This window comes from Phallusia mammillata, chromosome 3, assembly GCF_965637545.1.
Source record: "Phallusia mammillata chromosome 3, kaPhaMamm4.hap1.1, whole genome shotgun sequence".
NCBI lineage: Eukaryota > Metazoa > Chordata > Ascidiacea > Phlebobranchia > Ascidiidae > Phallusia > Phallusia mammillata.
The window spans coordinates 1164692-1191307 of record NC_137254.1 but is presented as its reverse complement, the minus strand read 5'-3'; the positions used below and the strand labels follow the sequence as shown (position 1 = coordinate 1191307).

General features: G+C 37.8%; 3 protein-coding genes across 4 annotated transcripts in view; 1 reads left to right on the top strand and 2 right to left on the bottom strand.

Annotated features, from left to right (window-relative positions):
* LOC145220277 (large ribosomal subunit protein uL14-like) overlaps positions 1-26616 on the bottom strand; it is a 114328-nt gene that overhangs the window by 27693 nt on the left and 60019 nt on the right. The gene's annotated exons all lie outside the window — the stretch shown is intronic.
* Positions 2290-6898, top strand: LOC145220007 (cobalamin trafficking protein CblD-like). Its single transcript, XM_080087294.1, has 6 exons — positions 2290-2348; positions 3364-3494; positions 3984-4070; positions 4377-4462; positions 4942-5028; positions 6732-6898. The coding sequence occupies exons 2-6, from the start codon at positions 3375-3377 to the stop codon at positions 6826-6828; spliced, it is 477 nt and encodes a 158-aa protein (XP_079943420.1). The 5' UTR covers positions 2290-2348; positions 3364-3374; the 3' UTR covers positions 6829-6898.
* LOC145220191 (uncharacterized) lies at positions 9451-13258 on the bottom strand. Its single transcript, XM_080087471.1, has one exon. The coding sequence runs from the start codon at positions 13214-13216 to the stop codon at positions 9617-9619; it is 3600 nt and encodes a 1199-aa protein (XP_079943597.1). The 5' UTR covers positions 13217-13258; the 3' UTR covers positions 9451-9616.

Genomic DNA, 26616 nt, shown 5'->3' with positions numbered 1-26616 from the left:
GTAGGCCAGGGTAGAAAAGCTGCTGTTCGTTTACTGTCCTACGATCTAAGTTTGCGAAATATACAATCCAGCGTTCTCCAACTAAGAAACTACTCTGAATTTGAAAACAGCGAAAAAACTGAATCTTTTTTTAAACAAGAAGGTAACTTTGTATTTCTACAGTGTCTACACAATCTAAATTCGCCATAGGTCTTGTTGTACTAAAATAATGCTTGCAGAGCAATATGGGTAAAATGCTTGCAGAGCAATATAGCTAATAAGCAGTTGTTTGTAAGTGTAAGGGTACAAATATAAGACTCTTATATTAACCACTGGGTCATCTTAGAGCAGCGGTTCTTAACCTTTTTTGTCCACGCCCCCCTTAAGGTGTTTGTCGGGCACTTCACGCCCCCCTAAAACAGGCAAAAATTGACAGGTTTTTCGAACACATGCAGCAATGAAACTACCAGAAGTTTCCGTTGCCTTTGTTGCAAACTATCACCTAATTACGGATCCGGGGCGTTAGCAATTGTGTAAACAGTCATATATTACATTTTAGTAATAATTTTACCTCGTCTAACAGGAACAATTTGCGAACAATTGCTTTTTTAGTTCCTTGTGGTAGAATAAACGTGCATTATGTGGTATGTGACAATTACATAATTTTCACAATTTTACAACTAAACAGCGGCACAATCTGAATACAAATAAGATCGTGGGAAGACATGAACCCTTCGCGGTTTTGTCAAAATCGCCTCGCGTGTGCCAGTTTGGGAAAGGCTGCGTCAGGGCTTGTAACCCATTCGGCTTTCGCGCGTGATTAATAAAATGATCCGGCCCGCAAAAAATTGGTCACCCCTGTTCTAAACTGACAAACTAAAAACTTTGCCACTTATGTCATTATTCATAATTTGTGTTACGCCGTAAGGTATTGTATCATAATATTCGTTTCTTTTTGAACGCGTTTGTGCTCGCAAACAATGCACTACACTTGCGAAATTAATTTTAGGGGGAGGTGAGTCCAAAGATAAATAAATTTGTTTAAAAACTAACAACGCAATTTTACGGACACAGCAACATTATGGCCTGATGAATTGATGGGCCCACTAAGTCCGCCTGACAAACGATCGCCTCTCCGTGGCAACGTTGAATTCGGTCCATTAAAAACAGCACATACGTCCAGGTGACGTCTGCTTGAAACGATCTGCAATTCTTTGGTTTTTGCAAGCGTTTAAGATATTCTGCACATGACACTAAAATTTGCCCGATGTTTATGGTTTTAAACAATCCTGTATGTTTTGTGTAAGCTGCAGACAGTGTACACTGTTTAGACCTATAAGCAGGGTTGTCATCGACATGGACCCGAAATTAAGGACAAGCCAAAAATTTAAGATTTATTCTAAACGAACAAAATGTTTTTAAACGAATTTTGCATTTATACGAGGCATGACATATCACATGTCATAACTTTTGGCAGAAAAAATCTTATCCGGCAACTCCTTGAAAATACTTTGTGGATTTAACCACAGCTCAGGTATTAGTTTGCTTTCACTTTTAGCAGGGATTTGACTTGTAATTGTTAAAAAGACGATAAAACAAGTGAAAAACAAGGACAATACTTAAAAGTAAAGACAATAAGTTTTTCTAAAACATTGCCCTTCAAAATAAGGACAAATCTTAGAAATAAGGACGGTAAGGCAACCCTAAGGTCTTATTCGTGCAGCTGGTGACAAGAGTTTGGCCAGAAAAGCCACCTTATGACAAGCCAGTTTGCTGGAAGCAACAGACTAAAAATCAATCATGTATTGCAGAGGTGTGAAACCAGCGGCCCGCGGGCCAAATGCGGACCTTCATTAAAGGTTGTGCGGTCCACAGAGACGTTTGGATTTCAAATGTACTGGAAAACGAGTCCAACTATTATATATTTTTGAGCAGGTTAATGCGCCCGATGCTATTTTTCTGCGACATGGCAATATGTGGTTAGAATCAAATGCGAATTTAATGTGTAGTTAAACATTTTTGGTAAGCAACAAAGTAAAATCACCTTGTGTTATACACAGGAGCGGCCTGCGATCTAATTTTGGCAATCGTATTTGGCCCCAAAGTAACAAAGGTTGCCCATCCCTGATGTGTTGGCTTAATCCTTTATGAATGACAGTAACAGTATCACCTTTTTCTATTCAACGTGTCTTGTAATTGTAAATACAAGAGTTATTTTAAGTAAAGATATAAGTAAATACGTATTTTTATGTACAGTTTTATATCTGAGTTTTGATTTTAGAGTGATGGAATCTGAAGAGGTTCTTGAAGGAACAAACCGCTGCGATCGCCAACTTGCCGTTGTATCTCTACTAATATCGGAATCAGATGTATGAAAGTTTTTTTTATATATTGTGTTAAAATTAACTATTGATGTAAGTTTTTACTGTCGCAGTTTACCCGCTGTAAAGTAATATTCAGCTCCTGTATTTTAAAGGGTGCCTTCGAATACTACAGGTGCGCTAGGTGCGCTTGGTACCTCGCTTGGTAACCTTTTTCGTGCAACGCAACTTAAAAATAGTGCAGGTAACTCTCTTTGGTGCGATTAAACTCAGAATTAATCGCACCAAAATCGCACCGACGTAACTCGAAAATACTGCAGCTGTGCTGTTTTTATGCGACAAACCATAAATACGGCAGTTAACGTTAAAACACGCAAATACTGCTGGAAAAGTGTTACGATAGTCCCAACACACAACCAAAACCCTAAACCCTAAACCCTAAACCCTAAACCCTAAACCTTAAACCCTAAACCCTAAACCCTAAACCCTAAACCCTAAACCCTAAACCCTAACCCTAACCCTAACCCTAACCCTAACCCTAACCCTAACCCTAAACCCTACCCTAACCCAAACTCAACCTTAAAAACAGTACATACAGCAATATTACGTTACGTCGCAGTAACTACGAGTTTTAGTTAGTGGTCTATTTAAGACATGTATTAAATTAGCCGGTCACCAAGCATTTCTGCAATCTAGCCTGCTGTGGGATTCGAACCCACTACAAGAGTCTTTATAAACCTTATATGCCAACTGAGCTACACAGTCTCAGTAGTGAACCCGTCGAAAGTTAAATCACAAGCAGCATTGCCTGCCTAGTACGCTGCACATGTCAGCTTCATAGTAGGGGATCGCCAGGTCTGCCAGCCAAATTTTTGAAAAGCTTTCCCAGTTTAACACACAAATATACAACCAAAATAGCAATATATATATAATGCATATCTTTGGGTTGCAATAAACGCACAAAAAAATTGTGGCTGCATCAAAAGACAATTTAGGAACAATTGGGTTAAGGAAACTACTCATGTAGTTTTTGTTTTCAAAACTTATGGTTTTTCTTTTGCAGATATTACTTCTATGTTTATGAATATGCCCAAAAAGAAGATCACTGTAATCACCATTACACAGAAAACACAGAATGACATGTCAGCGTGGAATCAACATGTTGAAGAAGAAAGAGACAAATTACTGCAAAATGTAAGAATACTTATTTGTGTTGACAGCTGATTGGTACCAGTGGTGGGATTTAAATTTTTTGTCAGCCGGTTCTCTCACAAAAGTCATATTTTTCAGCCGGTTCTGTTACAAAAAGTCCATTGTCAGTAACCAGTAATGCTAACCGGTTCGCTAATCTCATAAAATTTTGTAAGACGATTCTATGGAACCGGTGCGAACCAGCTGATTTTTTTTGTTTGAAATAAACATAAAACAACCATTGTATCTGTTTTAACATAAAAAATCAATTGTTTGTTTTGTGAAAAAAATGTCCATACAAGACCGATTTAATTGATCATGACACATGGTAGTGAGAAGTAATTGGTAGTCTTGCTGCTATAAGCTACCTCATTTCAAAATAATTGTACACCATAACACCCAAATTGTCCTTTATTTTATGCCCTGCCTTCAAAATCAACCTTTTCAGTTACAATTTTGGTAGTTGTTCAAACATTTTTTACAAATTTCCAGTTTATTACGACTGCTACAGAGATCTGTCATCTTCTCCGAGCAAACAGTATCTGGTGTGATTTTATTGACCCTTCATCTGGACAGCCGGTAAAAAAAATCAAAACAACCTTCAAAAATTGACTTTTTCTGTTTTTGTTTTAACTGTTTTCTGTGTAAATAACTGACATTCTAATTTTGGTTAAAAATGCACTTTTTGTTTCGTTGAATATTGTGGCATATTTTTGGGGGTTTGCTATTTATTTATTTGTTACTCGCTGTTTTAAATCAATGTCATTTCGGCCCTAAAGTTGTATTTTTGTGATTTTGTTTTTTGGGTGTTAACACTTAGTGATCAAACAAAAAACTTTGAATCAAGGCATATATTTCACTAAAAAAGGGTCTTTCTTTTTTCAGTTTTTCAGTCAATATACAAATCACAGAATGACATGTCAGCGTGGAATCAACATGTTGAAGAAGAAAGAGACAAATTACTGCAAAATGTAAGAATACTTATTTGTGTTGACAGCTGATTGGTACCAGTGGTGGGATTTAAATTTTTTGTCAGCCGGTTCTCTTACAAAAGTCATATTTTTCAGCCGGTTCTGTTACAAAAAGTTCATTGACAGTAACCAGTAATGCTAACCGGTTCGCTAATCTCATAAAATTTTGTGAGGCGGTTCTATGGAACTGGTGCGAACCAGCTGATTTTTTTTTTTTTGAAATAAACATAAACAACCATTGTATCTGTTATAACATAAAAAATTATTTGTTTGTTTTGTGAAAAAAATGTCCATACAAGACCGGTTTAATTGATCATGACTCATGTTAGTGAGAAGTAATTGGTAGTCTTGCTGCTATAAGCCACCTCTACCTTTTTCAACCTTTTCAGTTTGTCCTTTATTTTATGCCCTGCCTTCAAAATCAACCTTTTCAGTTGCATTTTTTGGTAGTTGTTCAAACATTTTTTACAAATTTCCAGTTTATTACGACTGCTACAGAGATCTGTCATCTTCTCCGAGCAAACAGTATCTGGTGTGATTTTATTGACCCTTCATCTGGACAGCCGGTAAAAAAAAACCAAATCAACCTTCAAAAATTGACTTTTTCAATGTCATTAACTGTGTTCTGTGTAAATAACTGACAAACTAATTTTGGCCCAAAAATGCACTTCTTGTTTTGTTGAATATTCTGGCATATTTTGGGGGGTTTGCTGTTCATTTATTTGTTACTCACTGTTTTAAATCTAAGTGACTGATAATGTTATTTGAACCCTAAACTTTGGGGATTCCAACCCACGGCAGGAGTCTTCCTGGGACTCGCTCTTTACCAACTGAGCTACACAGGCTCAGTGGTGAAACCGCTGAAAGTTTAATCACAGGCACCGTTGCCTGCCTTGTATGCTGCACATGTCAGCTTCATAGCAGGGGATTGCCAGTTCGACCATATCAGTAATTATGGGTCCCCTTCCCTGAAGGCATATTACTCAAATTGTTATTGTTTTTTTTTCTTCTTTTTTTCTTCTTTTTTTTTCTCCCCAAAGTTTGTCCAACTGGTTTTGCCATCAAATGTTTAATGAATTTAGATGAAACTTACACAGATGGTAGGTATAGTTATGTAGATGTGCATCCCACTTTGTTTGTGTTGATAACCCCACTATTTACCCCGCTAGCCCCCTAAATGGGTTTTTTCACCCAAAGTTTGTCCGATTCGTTTTTCCATCAAATGTTTAATGGATTTGGGTGAAATTTGCACAGATGGTAGATGTAGTTATGAAGATGTGCATCCCACTTTGTTTTTGTTGATAACCCCAGTATTTATCCCGCTAGTCCTCTAAAATGTTTTTTTTTTCACCCATAGTTTATCCGACTCGTTTTGCCATCAAATGTGTGATGGATTTGGGTGAAATTTGCACAGATGGTAGATATAGTTATGTAGATGTGCATCCCACTTTGTTTGTGTTGATAACACCAGTATTTACCCTGTAACCCCTAAAATGGGTGAGGTTTTAAACAGTGTCAGAATGGTCTGAAATTTAGATGGCTTGAAGAAGAGGCCATTTATAGGTGTTGATTGTTGTGTTCAACCCTGTAGCCCGAACATTCACCCCACTAGCCCCCAAAGTGTAAAACGTATTTGTATGTTATTGGGCACCACAAACGAAAGATTTCTGTGGCCCAATAGTGTTACAAGGGCAACCAGTTGTGTGTTACTTGTGTTTGTGGGTTGCTTGTTGGACGTTTTTGTGGCATGGCAGTTAGGGGGTTGTTAACAGCCCTGTGTAGTCAGAAGCATTAATGGTTGTTGCTCAAAACACCTCTAGTGGTCAAACCTTTAAACATTGGCGGATTGGGCTCAAATTTTGTAGTACTATTGATTGAATTATTGTGGTTTCATAGCATTATTATTTAAGCCCAGTGCTGATCACTGTGTTTTACCTTACAACACCCGACTTTCTCATGATTATCTCTTGAAATGCACTATTTTTAACTTTGCATGTGTGGGGACCCATGAGTTTCTGCCTGCAGAAACAACTAAGGTTATAAAAGACGCTGGATAATGTGGGACCCAATATAAAATAAGCAGAAGAAATATATGAATGTTTTAAAATAGGTTATAGTGTATAGGCAATGCCAAAATGTGGTAAGCCACCCTACTAGTTTCTATATGAGTGTGCCGTGATCGCTGGTCTGCATAGACGCTTCAGGGCTGATCCCAGTTATGAATTTATGTTCATCTTAACTTCACTAAAACAGGTCTTTCTTTTTTTAGTTTTTCAGTCAATATACAAATCACACTCTTTTCGAAACCGACGACCGCTACAACCATCTTGGATTTCATATCGAAGACTTGGGATGCTGCAAAGTAATAACTCACAAAAAATGGGGATCACACATTTTTGTCGGAAGTATTTTTACCGATGTCAACAAACAACACCCAGTTTTGAAAAAATTATTACTAAATTCAAAAGTTTAGTCATTTTTGTGCTCTATGCAAAACGTGAATTCTTTTTTTTGTCGACTTTAAAAAGTAAACTCTGATTTGTGACTTTGTTTTACTTTTATTGTGCTTCTAAATGAGCTTAGTTAAAGCCAATGATAAACTTTAAATTTAAGCATTGCGTATTGCCACTATTTTCTAGTTTACTTTAGAAAGCCTATTTGAAAACTTTTGAAACAAATCTGTTGGTTTCATGTGTTGCAACTGTGTTGATTTGTTCACAAAGTGGGTGTCAATTAAACAGGAGTTTTTTGTTGTTTTTGTGGATAATCTTTTTAACTGACTATCTCTCTGCCTGGAAATAAAATTTACAGTGTGGTGGTGTGTTTATGTTTTGTGCAATCAATTACAACAAAATTTGGCTGCTGTAAGATAAGATATACCACTAAACTTAACATGTATATGTGTAATCAATGTGAGCTAGTTTGGCTGCTTGTAACCACAAATCTGCTTTTATCATCCACCGATGAGTAAAATGTTGGACCAATTTGTGGCTAAATTTGCCAAACCAGTGGTTCTCAACTGGTGGTCAATGGACAACTTATAGTGTAAGACAGGGGTGGGCAACCTGCAGCCCGCGGGCCAAATGTGGCCCTTGGTTAAAAGTTGTGCGGCCCAAGAGACGCTTGGATTTCAAATGTACTGGCAAACGAGTCCAACTATAATATATATTTTTGATAAGATTGATGTGCCTGATGCTATTTTTCTGAGACCAGGCAATATTTGTATTTAAGCATATTTGGTAAGCAACAAAGTAAAATCACCTTGTGTTATATAAAGGTGCGGCCCGCGATATAATCATGGTAATTAAGTTTTGCCCCCACAGTAACAAAGGTTGCAAACCCCTGGAACCCCTGGACGTTTTTGGTGGTCCCCTATAATCATTAATAAACTGGAGCTTCATGCTTCATATTGAAAGATGTTCGAAATGTTAGCTGCCAATAAATTATGTTACTTCTTAAAAGCATCATGATTTTTGCCTTTGTTCTCTATTCTTAAATGCTTGTTGTCTTCAAACGCTGTTTTGTCGAAAACTTCTCTAATACGAAGTTTTAATTCCTCAGCCCCAGTACCTTCTTGTGCAGATATTCGAATGATGTGTTTTAGTTCGGGCTTTTCTTCTGGTAAAAGAGCTTTTAGAATAGTGTCAAGATGTGCTGTAAAATTAAATATTTACATAATTTATAAGCTATTGCTGTCAAGTTTATAGAGCTTGTAAGAATTTCTCTGCGCTCTTGTAAGTTGTTTATTGAACCTCATGATACACGCTTCATTGCGCCTTGCACAACAAGCGTTTGATTGTTGCGTCACTCCTGCGCATGCGCGAACTGTAGCGTGGTCGATATCATTTCCAAGTTTGTGTGTCAGAGTTTGGCTGTTTCTGCCCCTGTCTACTGGTTAGCGATTGGGATTTATGTGTAATGCTGCCGTAGTTGTGTAAGCTAACCTAGTATATATTATATTGCAGCTGTGAAATATAGTAAATATAGTGGCAAACTGTAAAGTAATATTGGATTGTGTTTAGCTAAAATTTGTTTGGCGGTCGTGTGATTTGGTGCATTGCTGTCGTGGTAAGCATTCTTTCATATGTTTTTATCTAATTGGTACGAATTTAATTTAAGTTTAAATGTAAATATTACAGTTGTGACATCCGATCGCCTGTAAATTGCACAGTCGTGTTGACTGCAAGTACATGTTGCTGGTGAGTGAATCGTATGTGCTGTGACGCCATAATGCTTATTGACGTGTGATGTGTTATTGCAGTTAAAATTACGTTATCCTGGCCAACAGCAGAAATAAGGCTCCATCAAACACACAAAACATTGCATATTTTTGTTCTACAACGGGTAGAAAGGTAAAATTTCACACGTGTACTAAGTCAAGCATGCGGAATTCAAATTGTTTTTAAAAATAAGTTCGGCAAAAACCTGAAAATCGTATCTGAATTTTGGGTCGAAGTATCCCAATTTTGTAAATTCAAAATGAAACGGGAAAAATAAAATGTTGCTAATTTTTTGCTGAAGTGGTTTGCGCTAAATATTGGGGCTGCTTGTCTAAAAATTACAATGTTTGCAACGTAAAAACGTCGCAGTTACGTTTAACGCTCATTTTTGGGGTCAAATCCCGGTGGATTTTAATAAAACTTGCAGTACATGACAATGAGGGTCAACACTGATCAGATAAATTTCCATACAACATTTTTTTAAAGCATTAACAAACGACCGATGGCAACCGTTTGAAACCACAAATATCAATACCATTATGAATATGACTGCTCAATGCACTTTACCACGTTCGCGGCATTAAATACACTGCCATAAGTCCAAAATCGTTATCGTTAAATAATTTTCTATGCCATTTTAAATGCAATCATCGCTCTTTTCAAATTTTGAACTTTTGCTTTGTCCCTGAAATACCTTTCAATCTATGCATTCACCTTTCCTTTACAACATAACACTTAGCTTAAACCTTCCCATTTATAATTGTTAAAAATCATACCTTACTCAAAAGTTTCAACAGTAATAGATATTCACACAAGCATATGTACAACATGATGAAAATCAGAACAAATACAACACGATTTTAGACTTTAAAATCAACGATTATTTGTGGGATATTTACTATTGTACATTAGTTTATTTTAGTTTTTGTTGTTTTCATTTAATGGTCTCAATCACTCTGTTGCCATCTTCATCTGCACGAGCACTGTATCTCACAGCTAAATCTGATGAGTGAATTGTAGATGTTGGTAAAGAGGATAATTTCTCCACCAGTGATTTCTTTGCCCTGACAAGTTGATCTTCTATTGCTTTGGAGTAAAGCAAGGGATTAAGAGCACTGTTGATTGGAAGCAACAGACAAGCACTTAACACATAAGCGTCTGGTGGCATCTTGATTCCTCCAATACTCAAATATGCCATGACACAAATTGGAATCCAGCAACAGAAGTCGGTCAAAATCAACCTCGAGATTCTCTTCTGCATCTTAGAGCTCATATCGTTATTTCTGGACCCTTTCATGCGGTTGCTCTGTTTGTAGATGAGAACATATGCAACCACCATGTAGATGAACATAAGGAAGTTGATTGTGATGAGGAAAGTTGAATATTCCCAAGCAAATTCACTGGATTGGGCAAACAAACGTGGCATACAAACACTTGTTTCTCCATAATATCCAAACTCCCCTTTGATTGGGTTGAGAGGAAATGTTTGCTTGATAGTTTTTTTCACATCGTTCCAACTTTCGGGTTCTACGCCAGTAATTCTTTGTGCAAGAAGTGACATGTTTTCCCTGGAAACAAAATCACTTCCAAAAATGTTGTTTGGAAACCAAACATCAGTTGTATAATATTCCGAAGTGACTTTCAGCAAAGGAATAGTTGCCAAAACAACAGCTGAAATCCAGCAAAACAGTTCAGCAAGTAAAATTCTAAAAATACCTACACTTTGAATTGTGAATGGTCTAAAGGCTGATATAAGGCGAAAAGTAGTCATGGCTGTCATAGTCATGGCCGATGCTTCAGAAGAAACCACAGCAAGTGCTCCAAGTCCCGCACACAAACTACTTGATCTCCACTCCTTATCGAACAAACAATACGAGCCAGAAAATTGTGTGGCTTGCACTATAACTACAAGCAGATAAATTCCCATGAGAAAATCTGAGCAACAGAGGTTTAGAAGAAAAATACTTGTGTTGATGAAAACATTTCGACTCTTGTCTACCTTCGATAAGCTGTGAGCAGTTGCAATAAACACAAACAAATTTCCTCCCAAAGCTAACACAGCTGTTATCCAGAAAATTGCTCGGTATATTGGATTGGCAATCATTTCATTGACATCTGCAAATGCATCCCCAGCCAAGTTCACACATTCATCACTTCCATCCGAACAATCGTGAATTCCATTCTGTACTAGTTTCCATTCAACCGACAACGGCTGTTTATTTGTGCAATAAAACCTTATTTTTTCACAATGACATTTACTTTCATCAGATTCATTGACACAATCGATAATTCCATCACAAACAGATTTTCTTTCAATGGAAACCTTTTTCTTGATTTTGCAATAAAACTGGGTTTTGTTGCAAAGTTCAGGAAATTCATCTGAGCCGTCATCACAATCGACATTACCGTCACACACTCGAGTGTTTTCTATGTTGATCTTTCCTTTTGAGAAACAATAAAACAAATTTGGACAATTCACTTCACCATTTAACCCCAAGTCGTCCTCAACTTTTCCATCACATATTGAGTTCAACAAAATTCTTGCTTCAATTCCCTTACCTAGCTGATACTGAAATTTACTCCTCAACAGTTTGTTATCAGTTTTCGAACACTTAAATATTTCGTCAAGTCCGAGGTCTGCAACATTTTCTGGTAAACACTGAGTTTGTTCCAAAATATTTGCAGATGAACAGTATTTTGTATTTATTTGATCAACACATTGCATGCTCCAGTTGCACAACTTTCCACTTTGAACTGAACATACTGATTTATTTTGGCAATGCATCTGATTTGAAGGACAAGTACCCCTTATATCGTTACACAAACTTTGATTCAAACACAAACACTCATCTGACATATCAAAGCAGTCCACTATGCCATCACAAACTTGCGTGGGTGATATGATTAACTTTTTATCCAAACACTGAAAACATTTAAACTGTCTGTTGACAAAACAAAGATCAGATTTATCAGAACATTGAGCCACTGAATCGTACACATTAGTTTGAGGTAAAACACAAACACCCTGTCTGGATGATCCAGAGCATTTAAATCCAAATCCTGCCTTAATTTCATCACTATTGTCACTACAACTACTAACTAAGTCACAAAAATCACTTCCAGCTATGATTTTTTTGTTTTCACAAATGAAATAATTCTGACAAAATTGTTCTGTTTTTTTGCAGTTTGAAGAGACACAAATTATATTCTTGCTTTCACAACTGTTGATGTCATCAGCACACGATGGTTGGATTACTGTATTGCACTCTGCTGGAACTGTGGAATGTACAAGATACCTGGCAAGTTGTTCACTTTGACAAGTTGTGGCAAACATTGTGCAAGATTGACATGTGAAGTTGGAAACTGAACAAAGTTCGTCACTTCCATTATAGCAATCCCTAATTCCATCACCAATCCAGTCAAAAGGTATGCATCTGCCAGTAGATAGACAGTGTTTGTTACCAGGATCACACGGACATCTTGTGTAAACTCCAGAGCAGTTACATGTGTAATGTGTCTCATCACTATTATCAAAACAGTCATGATTTCCATCACATAATAATAATCGGTTAATACAACTTCCACCTAAAGTAATATCGCATTGTTTTGTGCCAACACATGCACATTGAAACTTGTTAGCTGGACAAGTGCAATTAACTTCATCACTCCAATCTCCACAGTTATTATATCCATTGCATTGCGTGCGTTTGTGAATGCAACCATAGTCAGTTGTGCAGTTCCTTGTTTTGTAACAAGGGCATTCAAACTTATTAGCTGGACAAGGGCAATCAACTTCATCACTCCAATCTCCACAGCTATTAATTCCATCACATTGTCTGTATTTTTCGATGCAACCCCATCCAGTTGTGCAGTTCTTTGTTTTGTAGCAATCACATTCAAACTTATTAGCTGGACAAGTGCAATTAACTTCATCACTCCAATCTCCACAGTGAGCATATCCATCACATTGCTGGTATTTGTTGATGCAACCCCGTCCAGTTGTGCAGTTTATTGTTTTGTAACAATCACATTCAAACTTATGAGCTGGACAAGTAGTGCAATTAACTTCATCACTCCAATCTCCACAGTCATTGTTTCCATTACATTGCCAGTATTTGTTGATGCAACCATATGCAGTGCAGTTTATTGTTTTGTAACAAGGACATTCAAACTTATGAGCTGGACAAGTGCAATTAGCTTCATCACTGCCATCTAAACAATGTATCTTTCCATCACATCGCAACCCCTCCCACAAACACCCAACACCACCTTTACAAGTTGTGTTGAAGCAGGCACACTTAAAGTAGCCTTCAGGACAAATCTCACTAAACTCGTCGCTCCAATCACCACAGTCGTTATCGTTGAACAGGTCATTTACCCTCCACATCCCAATACATCCTGGTTTGTCCCCACACCGACCAAACTTGTGACAAGCACATTCGAACATTGACGTAGGGCAGCTGCAGTTTGGACCGCGGTACGGTTCCTCGCACACCGAGAGATTGTCAGGTTCTGTGAAGAAAATTGCAAACATAAGTTTTACAGAAAAGTCAAATTATGCATAAGTTGAAAAGAAACACATAAGTTTAATTTGCTACAAAACATGTGCTAAGTTTAATGAACTTTTGGATTGATTTTGATCGAGGTAAGCTTACTTGCATAAGGTCGAGGAGCGAGACTGAAATCCTCACCCGGACATTCACCTTCCGCGCATCCGACGAAAAACAATAGAAATAATAACCACAGCATGTCTATGATTTCTATGTAGCCACTGTTAATATAACAGTTTAGTTTGTTTGTGTAAAATATCCTACTATCTATGGAATGTTTTATTCTTTTCTACCAAGTTGTTACTTGTTGTGGTGTTCAGAATATTTTCTATATTGTGAAACACTTTTTAAACTAAACCGGATCCCTCCAACCGCAAACTTAAAACCCCTTCACATGTAACTGAATAATTAATTTACATCACCCAGAAAAATACCCGGTTCAAGTTAACGAAAAAACTCTAAATGGAGCTAAAATCAGAACCCAGAAAGATATTTGCGAAAACGAAACAGCAGATAAATCCTTTTTTAACGCGGAACGAATTAAATAGGAAACTACCAGCATTTGATCTCCCAAAATGGATGATGAAACTAAATCAAACCAGGATAAAGTTTTTCAGCATTTTGATCAAAACATTTGGCAAAAACAAAATAGTATGAACAAATCCGGAAGTTTCCAAACAGAAATCTACACGACTGTAACGTTTCTGGCTCGTCTTTTTAGTCTAATAAGCTATCATGGAACGCCACTTAATTTAGAGTGTAATCTTTCGTTAATATAGATTATTTCTCAAGCTTATGCTTATTATTGCGTGAGTTCACTATAGTTCGCTTATGGCTTTTGTGTAAGAATTATGTATTTAAGATTAAATTATGCTATGAAGAGAAAATCTGTCTATAAACAAAACCTAGTTCCACTCCACCACGTGATTTTCATATAAGTAACACCCAAACAATTATAATACAATAGACGTAATACTAAAACATTAAACTGCCAAAATAGCAATAATCTGGCACTGCGCTAAAAACAACTGCATTCAACAAGCGGACTTTACCACTGCCCGTAAACAACACTGTCCAACATAACGTAAAACAAGACATATATACAATACGATGGTCGTATAAAATGCAAAAAGTTGGCGTGTTTTTAGGACGATACAATGGGCGAATATTTGCGATTAGATAATTACATGAAATTGGTAAGCTGCTTGCTTGAAATTTCTAGCTGAATTTGGGAAAGTACGGTCACAGAAAGAGATTTCTCCTCCACGCTCAGCATGGTCGTTATCTGACCTGATGGCCTGAGGGCCAATTACATAACGTCGTAGTACAGACCGGTAGGATACCGATGAATGATTGTTGTAAACAACCATGTTGGTTTGACGCAATAGTCGTGCATGCAACAAGCGCTGTTAACTGCACGAATCTTATTAGGAAATCTGCTTTAAGTTTGCAAAGTCGTGCATGTAACAAGCGCTGTTGTTAATTGCATGAATCTTATTAGGAAATCTGCTTTAAGCTTGCAAAGTCGTGCATATAACAAGCGCTGTTGTTAATCGCACGAATATTATTACGAAATCTGCTTTAAGCTTGCAAAGTCGTGCATGTAGAAACAGAGTTTTAAACGGGCCTGAAATTTAAGCCCAAAACCCGACCCGAACCCGAATCGTTTTTGAAAACCCAGTTTAGGCCCGAAAGTTTGATTGACAGGCCTACACATTGATTCCTTAGGAAAGACATAGACAACAAACACATTAGACAATAATAGACAAGTTGTCTTGAACAAAGCGTTTTAGGGCTGTTTGACATTATAAGGTCGAGTATAGCAACTGGCTACTAAGCTATACTTAAATTTAATCGAAAAAATACTGACACAGAGTGTAAAAAACTCAGCCCGAACCCGTTTTCTTATGTGGTCTCTTACTAAAATTAATTACCCAACGCTGGACTAAAACGTTTGATTATGACTGATTTTATCCAATTGATGTTGCAATGAATAAAATATATGAAGCAAAACATCACAAAACGAAATGTGATATAAATAAACCTAGACACAATTCTGTTAGACCAAAAATCTCCCGAGCTATTTACACTGCGAACTTAACTAAACCCACTTGAAATCTGAATAAACCGCAATTTCGCAGAATATTTATAGGAACTGAAATGGAAACGATAGGTGATATGTACCACAGCCTTCTATCTTTCGATCTTACACACCGGTGTCATCCGGCTTGTTTTCTGAAATCAAATGATGAACGCCAGTTTTCGCCACAAACTGTACGTATGTTTTAATTGCAAAACAGCAAAATGCTTCTTTACACTAGCAAGTATATTGTAGGTTTCGGATACAAACAGCTTGTGTATAAACTTACGTTGAGTTCGCAAAGTCGTGCATGTAACAATCGCTGTGATTAACTGCACGAAGCTCGTTAAAAATCCGCTTTAAGCTTGCAAAGTCGTGCATGTAACAAGTGCTGTTGTTAATTGCATGAATCTTGTTAGGAAACCCGCTTCAAACCGGCAAAGTCGTGCATGTAACAAGCGCTGTTCTTAATTGCACGAATATTATTAGCAAATCTGCTTCAAGCTTGCAAAGTCGTGCATGCAGAAACAGAGTTTTAAACGGGCCTGAAATTTAAGCCCAAAACCCGTCCCGTTTGATTACACATTGATTCCTAAGGATAGACAAAGTGAGCAAACATGTTAGACAATAATAGACTTGAAAAATGCCGAAAGAACCCGCCAGGTAACTTTTTGTTAAAGACGATGATTGCAAAATGGCCAAGCATTTAAACACCGGTCTTACGTAGGCATGAAAAATACACTCATAACTATGTCGAAATTAAATTTGGCATTAATACAAATCTTATAATTAACACAGCCACGTAGCGCAAACCAGTACATTTAAAACGTTGTACCATTACGTTTCAAGTGATTTTGTGTTTCGTTGCCTTTGTACGGTGGCACAGAGAGCAAAAAACACGTGACACACCAAAGTCAGAACACGAAAACCGTGGCACGCACCCTAAATATAGAACACAAAAACCATGGCATTACAGAATATTCTTATTCTTCTGAAAAGCTGCAGACTACATGTAGTCACTAATTAAAATATATAATCCAATGGTATTTACAATACAAAAAAATTAATACTGAGCAGAATTAGGTTCAAATTATTGTTGGTTCGACCAAAAGTTGTAAACAAACCTGAAATTGGAGCCAAACCCGACCCGAAAGAACAAGCCCGAACCCAAATCGTTTTTGAGAAGCCCGTTTAGGCCTATACATTGAAGCCTCAGGAAAGACCAACACAACAAACACAATAGACAATTGGTATTGAACAAGACGTTTTAGAGATTTTTCCCATTAGGTCATGTTCAGCAACTAGCTACTTAGCTAGTTAAATTTATTTAAAAAACTACTGACACAAAGCGTAAAAAACTAAGCCCGTACCCGTTTTCTTATGTGGTGTCTTACTAAAATTAATTGCCTAACGCTGGACTAAAACGATTACGCCTGATTTTATACACTTGATGTTGCAATAAATTAAATATAAAAAGCGAAACATCACAAAATGAAATATATTTTAAAATCTGGTATAAACAAACTTGTCACAATTCTGTTAGACCAAAAATCTCCCGAGATACTTTACACTGCGAACTTAACCAAACACGTCCGCAATCTGAATAAACCGACATTTGGCAGAATATTTATGGTCGGAAACGACAGGTTAGACCTAGCACTGCCTTCTATCTTGCGATCTTACACACCGGTGTCATCCGGCTTGTTTTCTGAATTCAACGCCAGTTTTCGCCACAAACTGTACGCATGTTTTAATTGCAAAACAACTAAATGTTTCTTTACACCAGTGGTTGCCAAACTTTTTCATATTTTTTTCAAAACGGTCCCTTTGCCATAATTTCGAGGGCTCGCAGTCCTTAAGCCTCAATGTGTATTTCATAAAAACGAAAGTTGATTGCAGGATTTTAGCCAGTTATGCAAAATTGCGCATAACAATCATCCAAAGACATCACAAACAGGACAAAAAACATTACGACTGTGCGCGAACAATTGCATTTTTGATAGTTGTCATTCAATAAAGGCCATTGTTTAGCAATGGAGACAGTCGATTCTCAATTCTACTTTGATTTAATCTTATTTAGTGGCACAAACTGACGCCAAATAAGATTATAGAATTACTTCAACTTTTTGAACTTCAACAAATTTGCCTCACGGACCCCTAAAGCAGTGCTCTTCAACCTTTTTTCCCGTTGTATACCTTTTACAACTTCCAAGCAAATTTGTATACCCTACACCAGGGGTGCCCAACCCGTCGATCGCGATCGACTGGTCGATCTCGGACTGATTTTAAGTCGATCGCGAGGGTTGCAGAAACTTATGTTTAAAACTTATTTTGCAGTAGTAAATGTTGCTTTGTTCTGGTACTCGCCATGTCTTTGCTAATTTGTATTGGAATAGTAGATCTCGAGAGTTGAACTACCTCAAAAGTCGATCTCGAGAGTTAAAATACCTCAAAAGTCGATCTCGAGTCAAAAAAGGTTGGGCACCCCTGCCCTACACATTTTTAATTGTGCGCAGGAAGTAAAACAGTCAACTAATAGTGACTTGCCTGGTCACGTGAAGAAGTATTGTTATACTAGGCCAGGGGAAGACAGCCTGTGGCTGTGAACATGTGAACTTGCATAAACTGGCGGCCGTTGCGTAAATAAAACTTTTTTTGCTATATATTTGGATTGCAAAACTAGTTTGAGGGTCTGGAAAAAATATTAACACCCCAGAAGCTGCATGCTTGAGACTTTTTGTTAGCCTAGTATCGAAAAATTAAATTAAAAAGATCGAAAAATTCTTTTTCGTTTCCGCAATCCTTTACTCCAGGAATATTGAACCTAAAATCTCACTAAACCTAAAAAGTAAATTGTACAACTTAACAGTTACTATGTGCTTATTGCTTCATAATTCACATTATTGACACAACAATCCCAAATTGACCCAATAATATTCACAACAAGCAGGTCAGTCTCACATAGATCACATGTTATGCCTTTGTGCATTTAGTAAAAACACAATAGTGACCTTTAATAACACTGACCTAAGCTGTATTCCCTTCGTATACCTTTCTTCAGTCGTATACCCTAGTTTTGACGTGGTATACACTTGGGTATACAGTATACCCGGTTGAAGAGCACTGCCCTAAAAGACGGCGGACCCCAGTTTGGGAACCGCTGCTTTACACTAACAAGTATAGTGTAAGTTTCGGATATAAACAGCTTGTGTATTAAACTAACGTTGAGCTCGCATAGTCGTGCATGTAACAATCGCTGTGATTAACTGCACGAAGCTCATTAAAAATCCGCTTTAAGCTTGCAAAGTCGTGCATGTAACAAGCACTGTTGTTAATTGCATGAATCTTGTTAGGACACCCGTTTTAAACCGGAAAAGTCGTGAATGTAACAAGCGCTGTTGTTAATCACACGAATATTATTAGGAAATCTGCTTTAAGCTTGCAAAGTCGTGCATGTATAAACATAGTTTTCAACGGGCCTGAAATTTAAGCCCAAAACCCGAACCGAACCCGAATCGTTTTTGAAAAGCCCGTTTAGGCCCGAAAGTTTGATTGTCAGGCCTATACATTGAAGCCTTAGGAAAAATAGCGATAACAAACACATTAGACAATAATAGATAATTGGTCTGCAACAAGCCGTTTTGGGGCCGTTTAACAGTTGGTCAAGTCTAGCAACTGGCTACTTAGATACTTTTTAATCGAAAAAATACTGACACAGAGTGTAAAGTCAGGCCCGAATCATGCCCGTTTTTTGAAGAAACTTAAGCCCGAACCCGTTTTTTGAGGACCGTTTTCATTTAAGTTTGGAAAAATGCCAAGGTAACTTTTTGTTGAAGACGATGATTGCAAAATGGCCAAGCAATTGAACACCGCTTTTACGTAAGCATGGAAAATACACTGCATACCACTCTCTGGGAAATTTTGTAAAAACACAAAGTTCGTCCGTTCGCAGGCATTAGAAAAACTTTTTTTGCTATATATTTGGATTGCAAAACTAGTTTGAGGGTCTGGAAAAAATATTAACACCCCAGAAGCTGCATGCTTGAGACTTTTTGTTAGCCTAGTATCGAAAAATTAAATTAAAAAGATCGAAAAATTCTTTTTCGTTTCCGCAATCCTTTACTCCAGGAATATTGAACCTAAAATCTCACTAAACCTAAAAAGTAAATTGTACAACTTAACAGTTACTATGTGCTTATTGCTTCATAATTCACATTATTGACACAACAATCCCAAATTGACCCAATAATATTCACAACAAGCAGGTCAGTCTCACATAGATCACATGTTATGCCTTTGTGCATTTAGTAAAAACACAATAGTGACCTTTAATAACACTGACCTAAGCTGTATTCCCTTCGTATACCTTTCTTCAGTCGTATACCCTAGTTTTGACGTGGTATACACTTGGGTATACAGTATACCCGGTTGAAGAGCACTGCCCTAAAGGACGGCGGACCCCAGTTTGGGAACCGCTGCTTTACACTAACAAGTATAGTGTAAGTTTCGGATATAAACAGCTTGTGTATTAAACTAACGTTGAGCTCGCATAGTCGTGCATGTAACAATCGCTGTGATTAACTGCACGAAGCTTATTAAAAATCCGCTTTAAGCTTGCAAAGTCGTGCATGTAACAAGCACTGTTGTAAATTGCATGAATCTTGTTAGGACACCCGTTTTAAACCGGAAAAGTCGTGAATGTAACAAGCGCTGTTGTTAATCACACGAATATTATTAGGAAATCTGCTTTAAGCTTGCAAAGTCGTGCATGTATAAACATAGTTTTCAACGGGCCTGAAATTTAAGCCCAAAACCAGAACCGAACCCGAATCGTTTTTGAAAAGCCCGTTTAGGCCCGAAAGTTTGATTGACATGCCTATACATTGAAGCCTTAGGAAAAATAGCGATAACAAACACATTAGACAATAATAGATAATTGGTCTGCAACAAGCCTTTTGGGGCCGTTTAACAGTTGGTCAAGTCTAGCAACTGGCTACTTAGATACTTTTTAATCGAAAAAAATACTGACACAGAGTGTAAAGTCAGGCCCGAATCAAGCCCGTTTTTTTAAGAAACTTAAGCCCGAACCCGTTTTTTGAGGACCGTTTTCATTTAAGTTTGGAAAAATGCCAAGGTAACTTTTTGTTGAAGACGATGATTGCAAAATGGCCAAGCAATTGAACACCGCTTTTACGTAAGCATGAAAAATACACAGCATACCACTCTCTGGGAAATTTTGTAAAAACACAAAGTTCGTCCGTTCGCAGGCATTAGAAAAACTTTTTTAGGTAAGCATGGGAAAATATACGAGAATCCAGCTGGGTGATTTATTATAAGCGCAGGGCCTTTATTAAAGCATCATCCTTCCGCAGACATAATTTTTTAAAACACCTATATACAAGGATTAAAAAATACAACTTGTCATGAGCGCGAGGCATTCTTCCGCTGGTCTTGCAGTTTACACAACAAGCACGCAGGCATGCGGTACATCATATGCCGAAAAGCTAATGGAAACAGCAACTAGAATAAATCACTTGCAATTACAACGGCGCACTGCACAAAATATAATGTTGTCGTTTACTTGAATCGCATCACACATCAAAACACAATCAAGTTTTGAAAAGCGATATTTTTCCTGAAATTTTTTCCTGAAAAGAGTCCTGAGATCTTAGTGGTAAATTCCTACGATGCATGCAATTGCATCTGTAGAGCTACTAACACCATAACTCAAATGACAACCAAAAGTCGATTGTTTATATCTCCAAAAGACTCACGGTTAGGGCTACTAGGGTCGGGGTAAGGTACTAGCATTTAAAATTTAATAAAACTAACCCAAACAATTAGTTACTAATGTAAAAAAATGTAAAAACTTACTTCCCAACCCAACCCATTTATAGACGCTAAATAAAAAAATCCCCTCTCCACGCCCCGTTATTAATGCGAATCTCCCGAGGTTGTCATTTGAGTTACTGTGTTAGTAGCTCTATCAATTGCATCTCACAGACTAAACAAATTTATCAACTGGAATTTGATTGTACATTGTAAGTCACGTGATCAAACACGACAACCTGATTGGCTAAGCTGAGGTACATAACAATAGCTAGGTGCAAAAATTATTAATGGCAGATCCATGTCAACAGGCATTGTGACGTCACGCTCGTTTATAGCAACGCGTCACTATATTCCATCATGCGTGACAAGGCTTCCCATATGAGCTGAATATAAATTTCCTGCGCTTGCAAAACGACACCGCAAAAAAGCAAAACTGCCACCCTAAGAATTACGGCGCTCAAGGGCATTAACTGTGCTCAGGCCACGAAAACATTGCAAGCTGAACATTTTATGAAACTTCACATTTCATATTCAGTCATACGTTGGTCGTTTGTCGAATAACGTCACATGATCAAATGTGGCGATCTGATTGGTCGAGCTGTGGTATGTAACAAGCGTTTTTTGCACAGTCCACTGAGCATTGAAACCTAGTGTTGTACCAAAGTTGTGATATTTCCGGTCGAAAATGCCGTTTTGGAGATGTTTCGGTTTCGGCCAGACCCCTTTTAAATTCAAAATCAAACTCGTTAAATAAATGAAATTAGTTTTACAACCGACCAAATTAATTTATCAAAACATCATAAATTAACCAATCTTGTCTCTATAAAACAGTCACGTTGAATGCACTGTATTTTACGTTATGATAAACAGTGCTCTGAAAACATGATCCAGACAGTTAAAGACCAAATGGTTTAACCGCATTAGTGATGAATTGCCCATATAAGGGCGGATTACATCATAATAAATGAAGTAGGGCGGAAAATTGTATTTATGGTGAAATTACGAAACAAAGTTGGCCGAGTATGAAGTCAAGCCCGAATCAAGTCTGTTTCATTCCAACTTGAGCATGAAAAGCAAGTTGACAACTTTGCAGGACTTGGAACTCGCTGGGTGAATTACAAGGGTATGGAGGCTTATTTTTACATTGGCAACCATAAACAACAAATACCATGCGTAGTTTGTAGCTTCGAGTTATAATTTCATGAGTACATTTTGCAGGTACAAGTTTAGATTTCTCCTCCACGCTCAGCATGGTGAGTTAACTGACCTGATGGCCTGAGGGCGAATTACATAACGTTGAAGTACAGACCGGTAGGATACCGATGAATGATTGTTGTAAACAACCATGTTGGTTTGACGCAACAGTCATGCATGCAACAAGCGCTGTTAACTGCACGAATCTTATTAGGAAATCTGCTTTAAGCTTGCAAAGTCGTGCATGCAGAAACATAGTTTTAAACGGGCCTGAAATTTAAGCCCAAAACCCGTCCCGTTTGATTACACATTGATTCCTAAGGATAGACATAGTGAGCAAACATGTTAGACAATAATAGACTTGAAAAATGCCGAAAGAACCCGCCAGGTAACTTTTTGTTAAAGACGATGATTGCAAAATGGCTAGGCATTAAATCACCGGTCTTATGTAAGCATGGAAAATACACTCATAACTATGTCGAAATTAAATTTGTCATTAATACAAATCTAATAATTAACACAGCCACGTGCAGCAAACCAGTACGTGTAATACTCTGTACCATTATGTGTCAATTGATTTATTATTGCATTGTCTTTGTACGGTGGCCCAGAAGTGCAAAACATAAAACTCGTGACACCCCTAAGTTAGAACACAAAAACAGTGACACGCATCGGAAATTTAGAACACGAAAACCATGGCATACCAGAAACCATGGTATTACAGAATATTCTTATTCTGAAAAGCAGTGGTCACTAATTAACGTGTACAACTCAATGGTATTTACAATCCGAAAAGTTAATACTGAGTTTGATTGGCAGGCCTATACTTGAAGCCTCAGAAAAGACCAAGACAATAGACACAATAGACAATTGGTCTTGAACAAGGCGTTTTAGGGCTGTTTGACATTAGGTCCGGTCCAACAACTAACTACTTAGCTAGTTAAATTTATTTAAAAAATACTGACACAAAGCGTAAAAAACTAAGCCCGAACCCGTTTTCTTATGTGGTCTCTTACTAAAATTAATTGCCCAACGCTGGACTAAAACGTTTGATTATGACTAATTTTATCCAATTGATGTTGCAATGAATTAAATATATGAAGCAAAACATCACAAAACGAAACCTGATATAAATAAACCTAGACACAATTCTGTTAGACTAAAAATCTCCCGAGCTACTTTACACTGCGAACTTAACTAAACCCACTTGCAATCTGAATAAACCGCAATTTCGCAGAATATTTACAGGCACTGAAACGGAAACGACAGGTTAAACGTAGCCCTGCCTTCTATCTTTCGATCTTACACACCGGTGTCATCCGGCTTGTTTTCTGAAATCAAATGACGAACGCCAGTTTTCGCCATAAACTGTACGTATGTTTTAATTGCAAAACAACTAATTGGTTCGTTACACTAACAAGTATATTGTATGTTTCGGATACAAACAGCTTGCGTATAAACTTACGTTGAGCTCGCAAAGTCGTGCATGTAACAAGCGCTGTGATTAAATACACGAAGCTCATTAAAAAATCCGCTTTAAGCTTGCAAAGTCGTGCATGTTACAATCGCTGTTGTTAATTGCATGTATCTTGTTAGGAAACCCGCTTCAAACCGGCAAAGTCGTGCATGTAACAAGCGCTGTTGTTAATCGCACGAATATTATTAGGAAATCTGCTTTAAGCTTGCAAAGTCGTGCAAGTAGAAAGAGAGTTTTAAACGGGCCTGAAATTTGAAGCCAAAACCCGAGCCGAACCCGAACCTTTTTTGAAAAGCCCGTTTAGGCCCGAACGTTTGATTGACATGCCTATACATTGGAGCCATAGGAAAGACATAAACAACAAACACATTAGACAATTGTCTGCAACAAGGCGTTTTAAGGCCTTTTAACAGTAGGTCAGGTCTAGCAACTGGTTCCTTGAGGCACTTTTTATTCGAAAAAATACTGACAGAGTGTAAGTTCCGGCCCGAATCAGCCCGATACCTAAGCCAGAACCCGGGCCGACTTACAACTCAGTGTAGAGAGCGCTGTGGTTGACTAAACTATTCTCGTCAGAAAACCCGCTTTATCTGTGCAAAGTGCAAGTACAACACACTATGACTTGAAACAAAAAGCATTCGTACGTTTAGATGATTTTTTGGAACCGTTTTCGGTTAAGTTTCAAAAAATACCTGTTTGTTAAAGACGATGATTGCAAAATGGCCAAGCAATTGAACACCGGTCTTACGTAAGCATGGAAAATACACAGCATACCACTCTCTGGGTAATTTGCTACACGCGCAAGGCTTGTCCTTCCGCAGGCATTAAACAGCTTTTTAAGCATTGGAAAATACGCAAGCGATCAACTGGATATTTTGTAATGAGCGCGCAATCTTTATTTAAGCATCATTTTTCCGCAGGCAAAATAACACTTTTAAGCAAGCATTGGAAAATACCATTTGTCATGAGCGCAAAGCACCGGTACGTCATACGCCGAAAAACTTATAATATTCCATCATGCGTGACAAGGCTTACCATATGAGCTGAATGACGTGTTATTTCCTGCGCTTGTAAAACGACACCAGTAACACATTAGATGCAAGCCAGGAAAAACTGACACCCTAAGAATTACAGCGCTCAATCTATACCATAGATTCTATGGTACACAGGCCACAAAAACATTACAAGCTGAACATTTAATGAAACTTCACGTTTCATATTCAGTCATACACTGTGCCGGATTAACCATTAGGCAAAGTAGGCACGTGTCTACAGGCCAGTTAAAAATCCAGGCCACTTTAAAATCTGTAGAAATTTAGTTATGTTTTCACAATAATTACTTTCTAAACTAATAAGTATTTACTATAATAGGTTTTTCCAGATGAATTAAACCTTGCAAAAATCGTTAAAAAAATACGAATTGAAACATGTTGCCACCCGTTTGATGCAACGAAACAAACGTGGCGTTGTTAACGTTGAATCAATCTAAACATGGATGATTTTGTTAGCTGGGTATGACTTAGAGCAGGGGCGGGCAACATACGGCCCGCAGACAGTTTCAGGTCTTATATGATAATGTGGCCCGCGGCCACAGTCTGCCGCAATCCCCCACTACTTGCTTACTGCGTCAAAGCAAAAACTTTTCCCGCCGTTGTTGCCATTGCACCATACGTCCATTGTTACGAAATAACTGCCAACCATGTATGGCCTGCTTTCACGGTTTCCTTTGATTCCACACGTGTAGTCTAGTTAGTGTTTCAGCAGTATTTAAGTCTGTGGCGTATGCATTAAATTTGCTGTGGTGAATAATTTTATGTTATATCAGTCCAATTTTTTAGTTGGCAACCCTGATTTTCGGGCCACTTACAAAATGTGCCTACAGGCCAGCAGACCCCTAATCCGGCACTGGTCATACATTGTGCGTTTTTCGAAAATACCGTTTTGGCGAAGTTTCAGTTGCGGCCCGAACCTTTATAAAATGCGAAACCAAACTCGTTAAATAAATGAAATCAGGTACACAACCGAGCAATTAAATTGATCAAAACATCTAAAATTAACCAATCTTGTCTCTATACAACAGTAGCCACGATTAGGTAATGTAAGCTGTTTAGAAACTTGTACACAGCGATCACACAACTGTTTTTGCGCAGGTTTGAGCTGCTTGATATTTAGAAAAAACGATCGGTAGGCGATCGATAGTTGTGAAAAGAGAACAGTTGGTTAAGTTAGGTAGAACTAATAAAGTGATTTGCATTTTTTTGAGTGTCTCTACCGCCCACCGCCGGTTGTATTAATACTTTCACGACTTTGTATACTCAACATACGTTTTCACAAACCCACTTTGTGCAGTCAACCATAGCGCTTTTTCCGGTATTACACCAATTTAGGTTACCCTACGCAATTCAAAAGGATTGTTGCACAAAGTAACTGCATGAAAGCTGGTAGATTTGCTGCAAACCCCTCACAACCACGTTTAGCAATTAACAAACTTAAATCGGCCAGTGTGGGATTCGAACCGACAACTTTGAGAACATTTCAAAGCACTTAGAGACAGTTGAAAGCACAATAAATATTTTGCAGGATTTTTTTCATGTTTTACGCAATCGAACTGGCATTTGAGGCGATCCTCGGCCAACAGTCGGCACATTCTTTTGCCACAGGACCAGTGATAGCTGAACCTGAGGATGCAAAAGTATGTTTTTAATATCAAGTGGCAAGAGTCAAGTCAAACTTATTTGCATTGTCACTTCATCGCATTGTCATTGTTACACATTTAAAAAAAAAACAGAAAAAAAAACTGG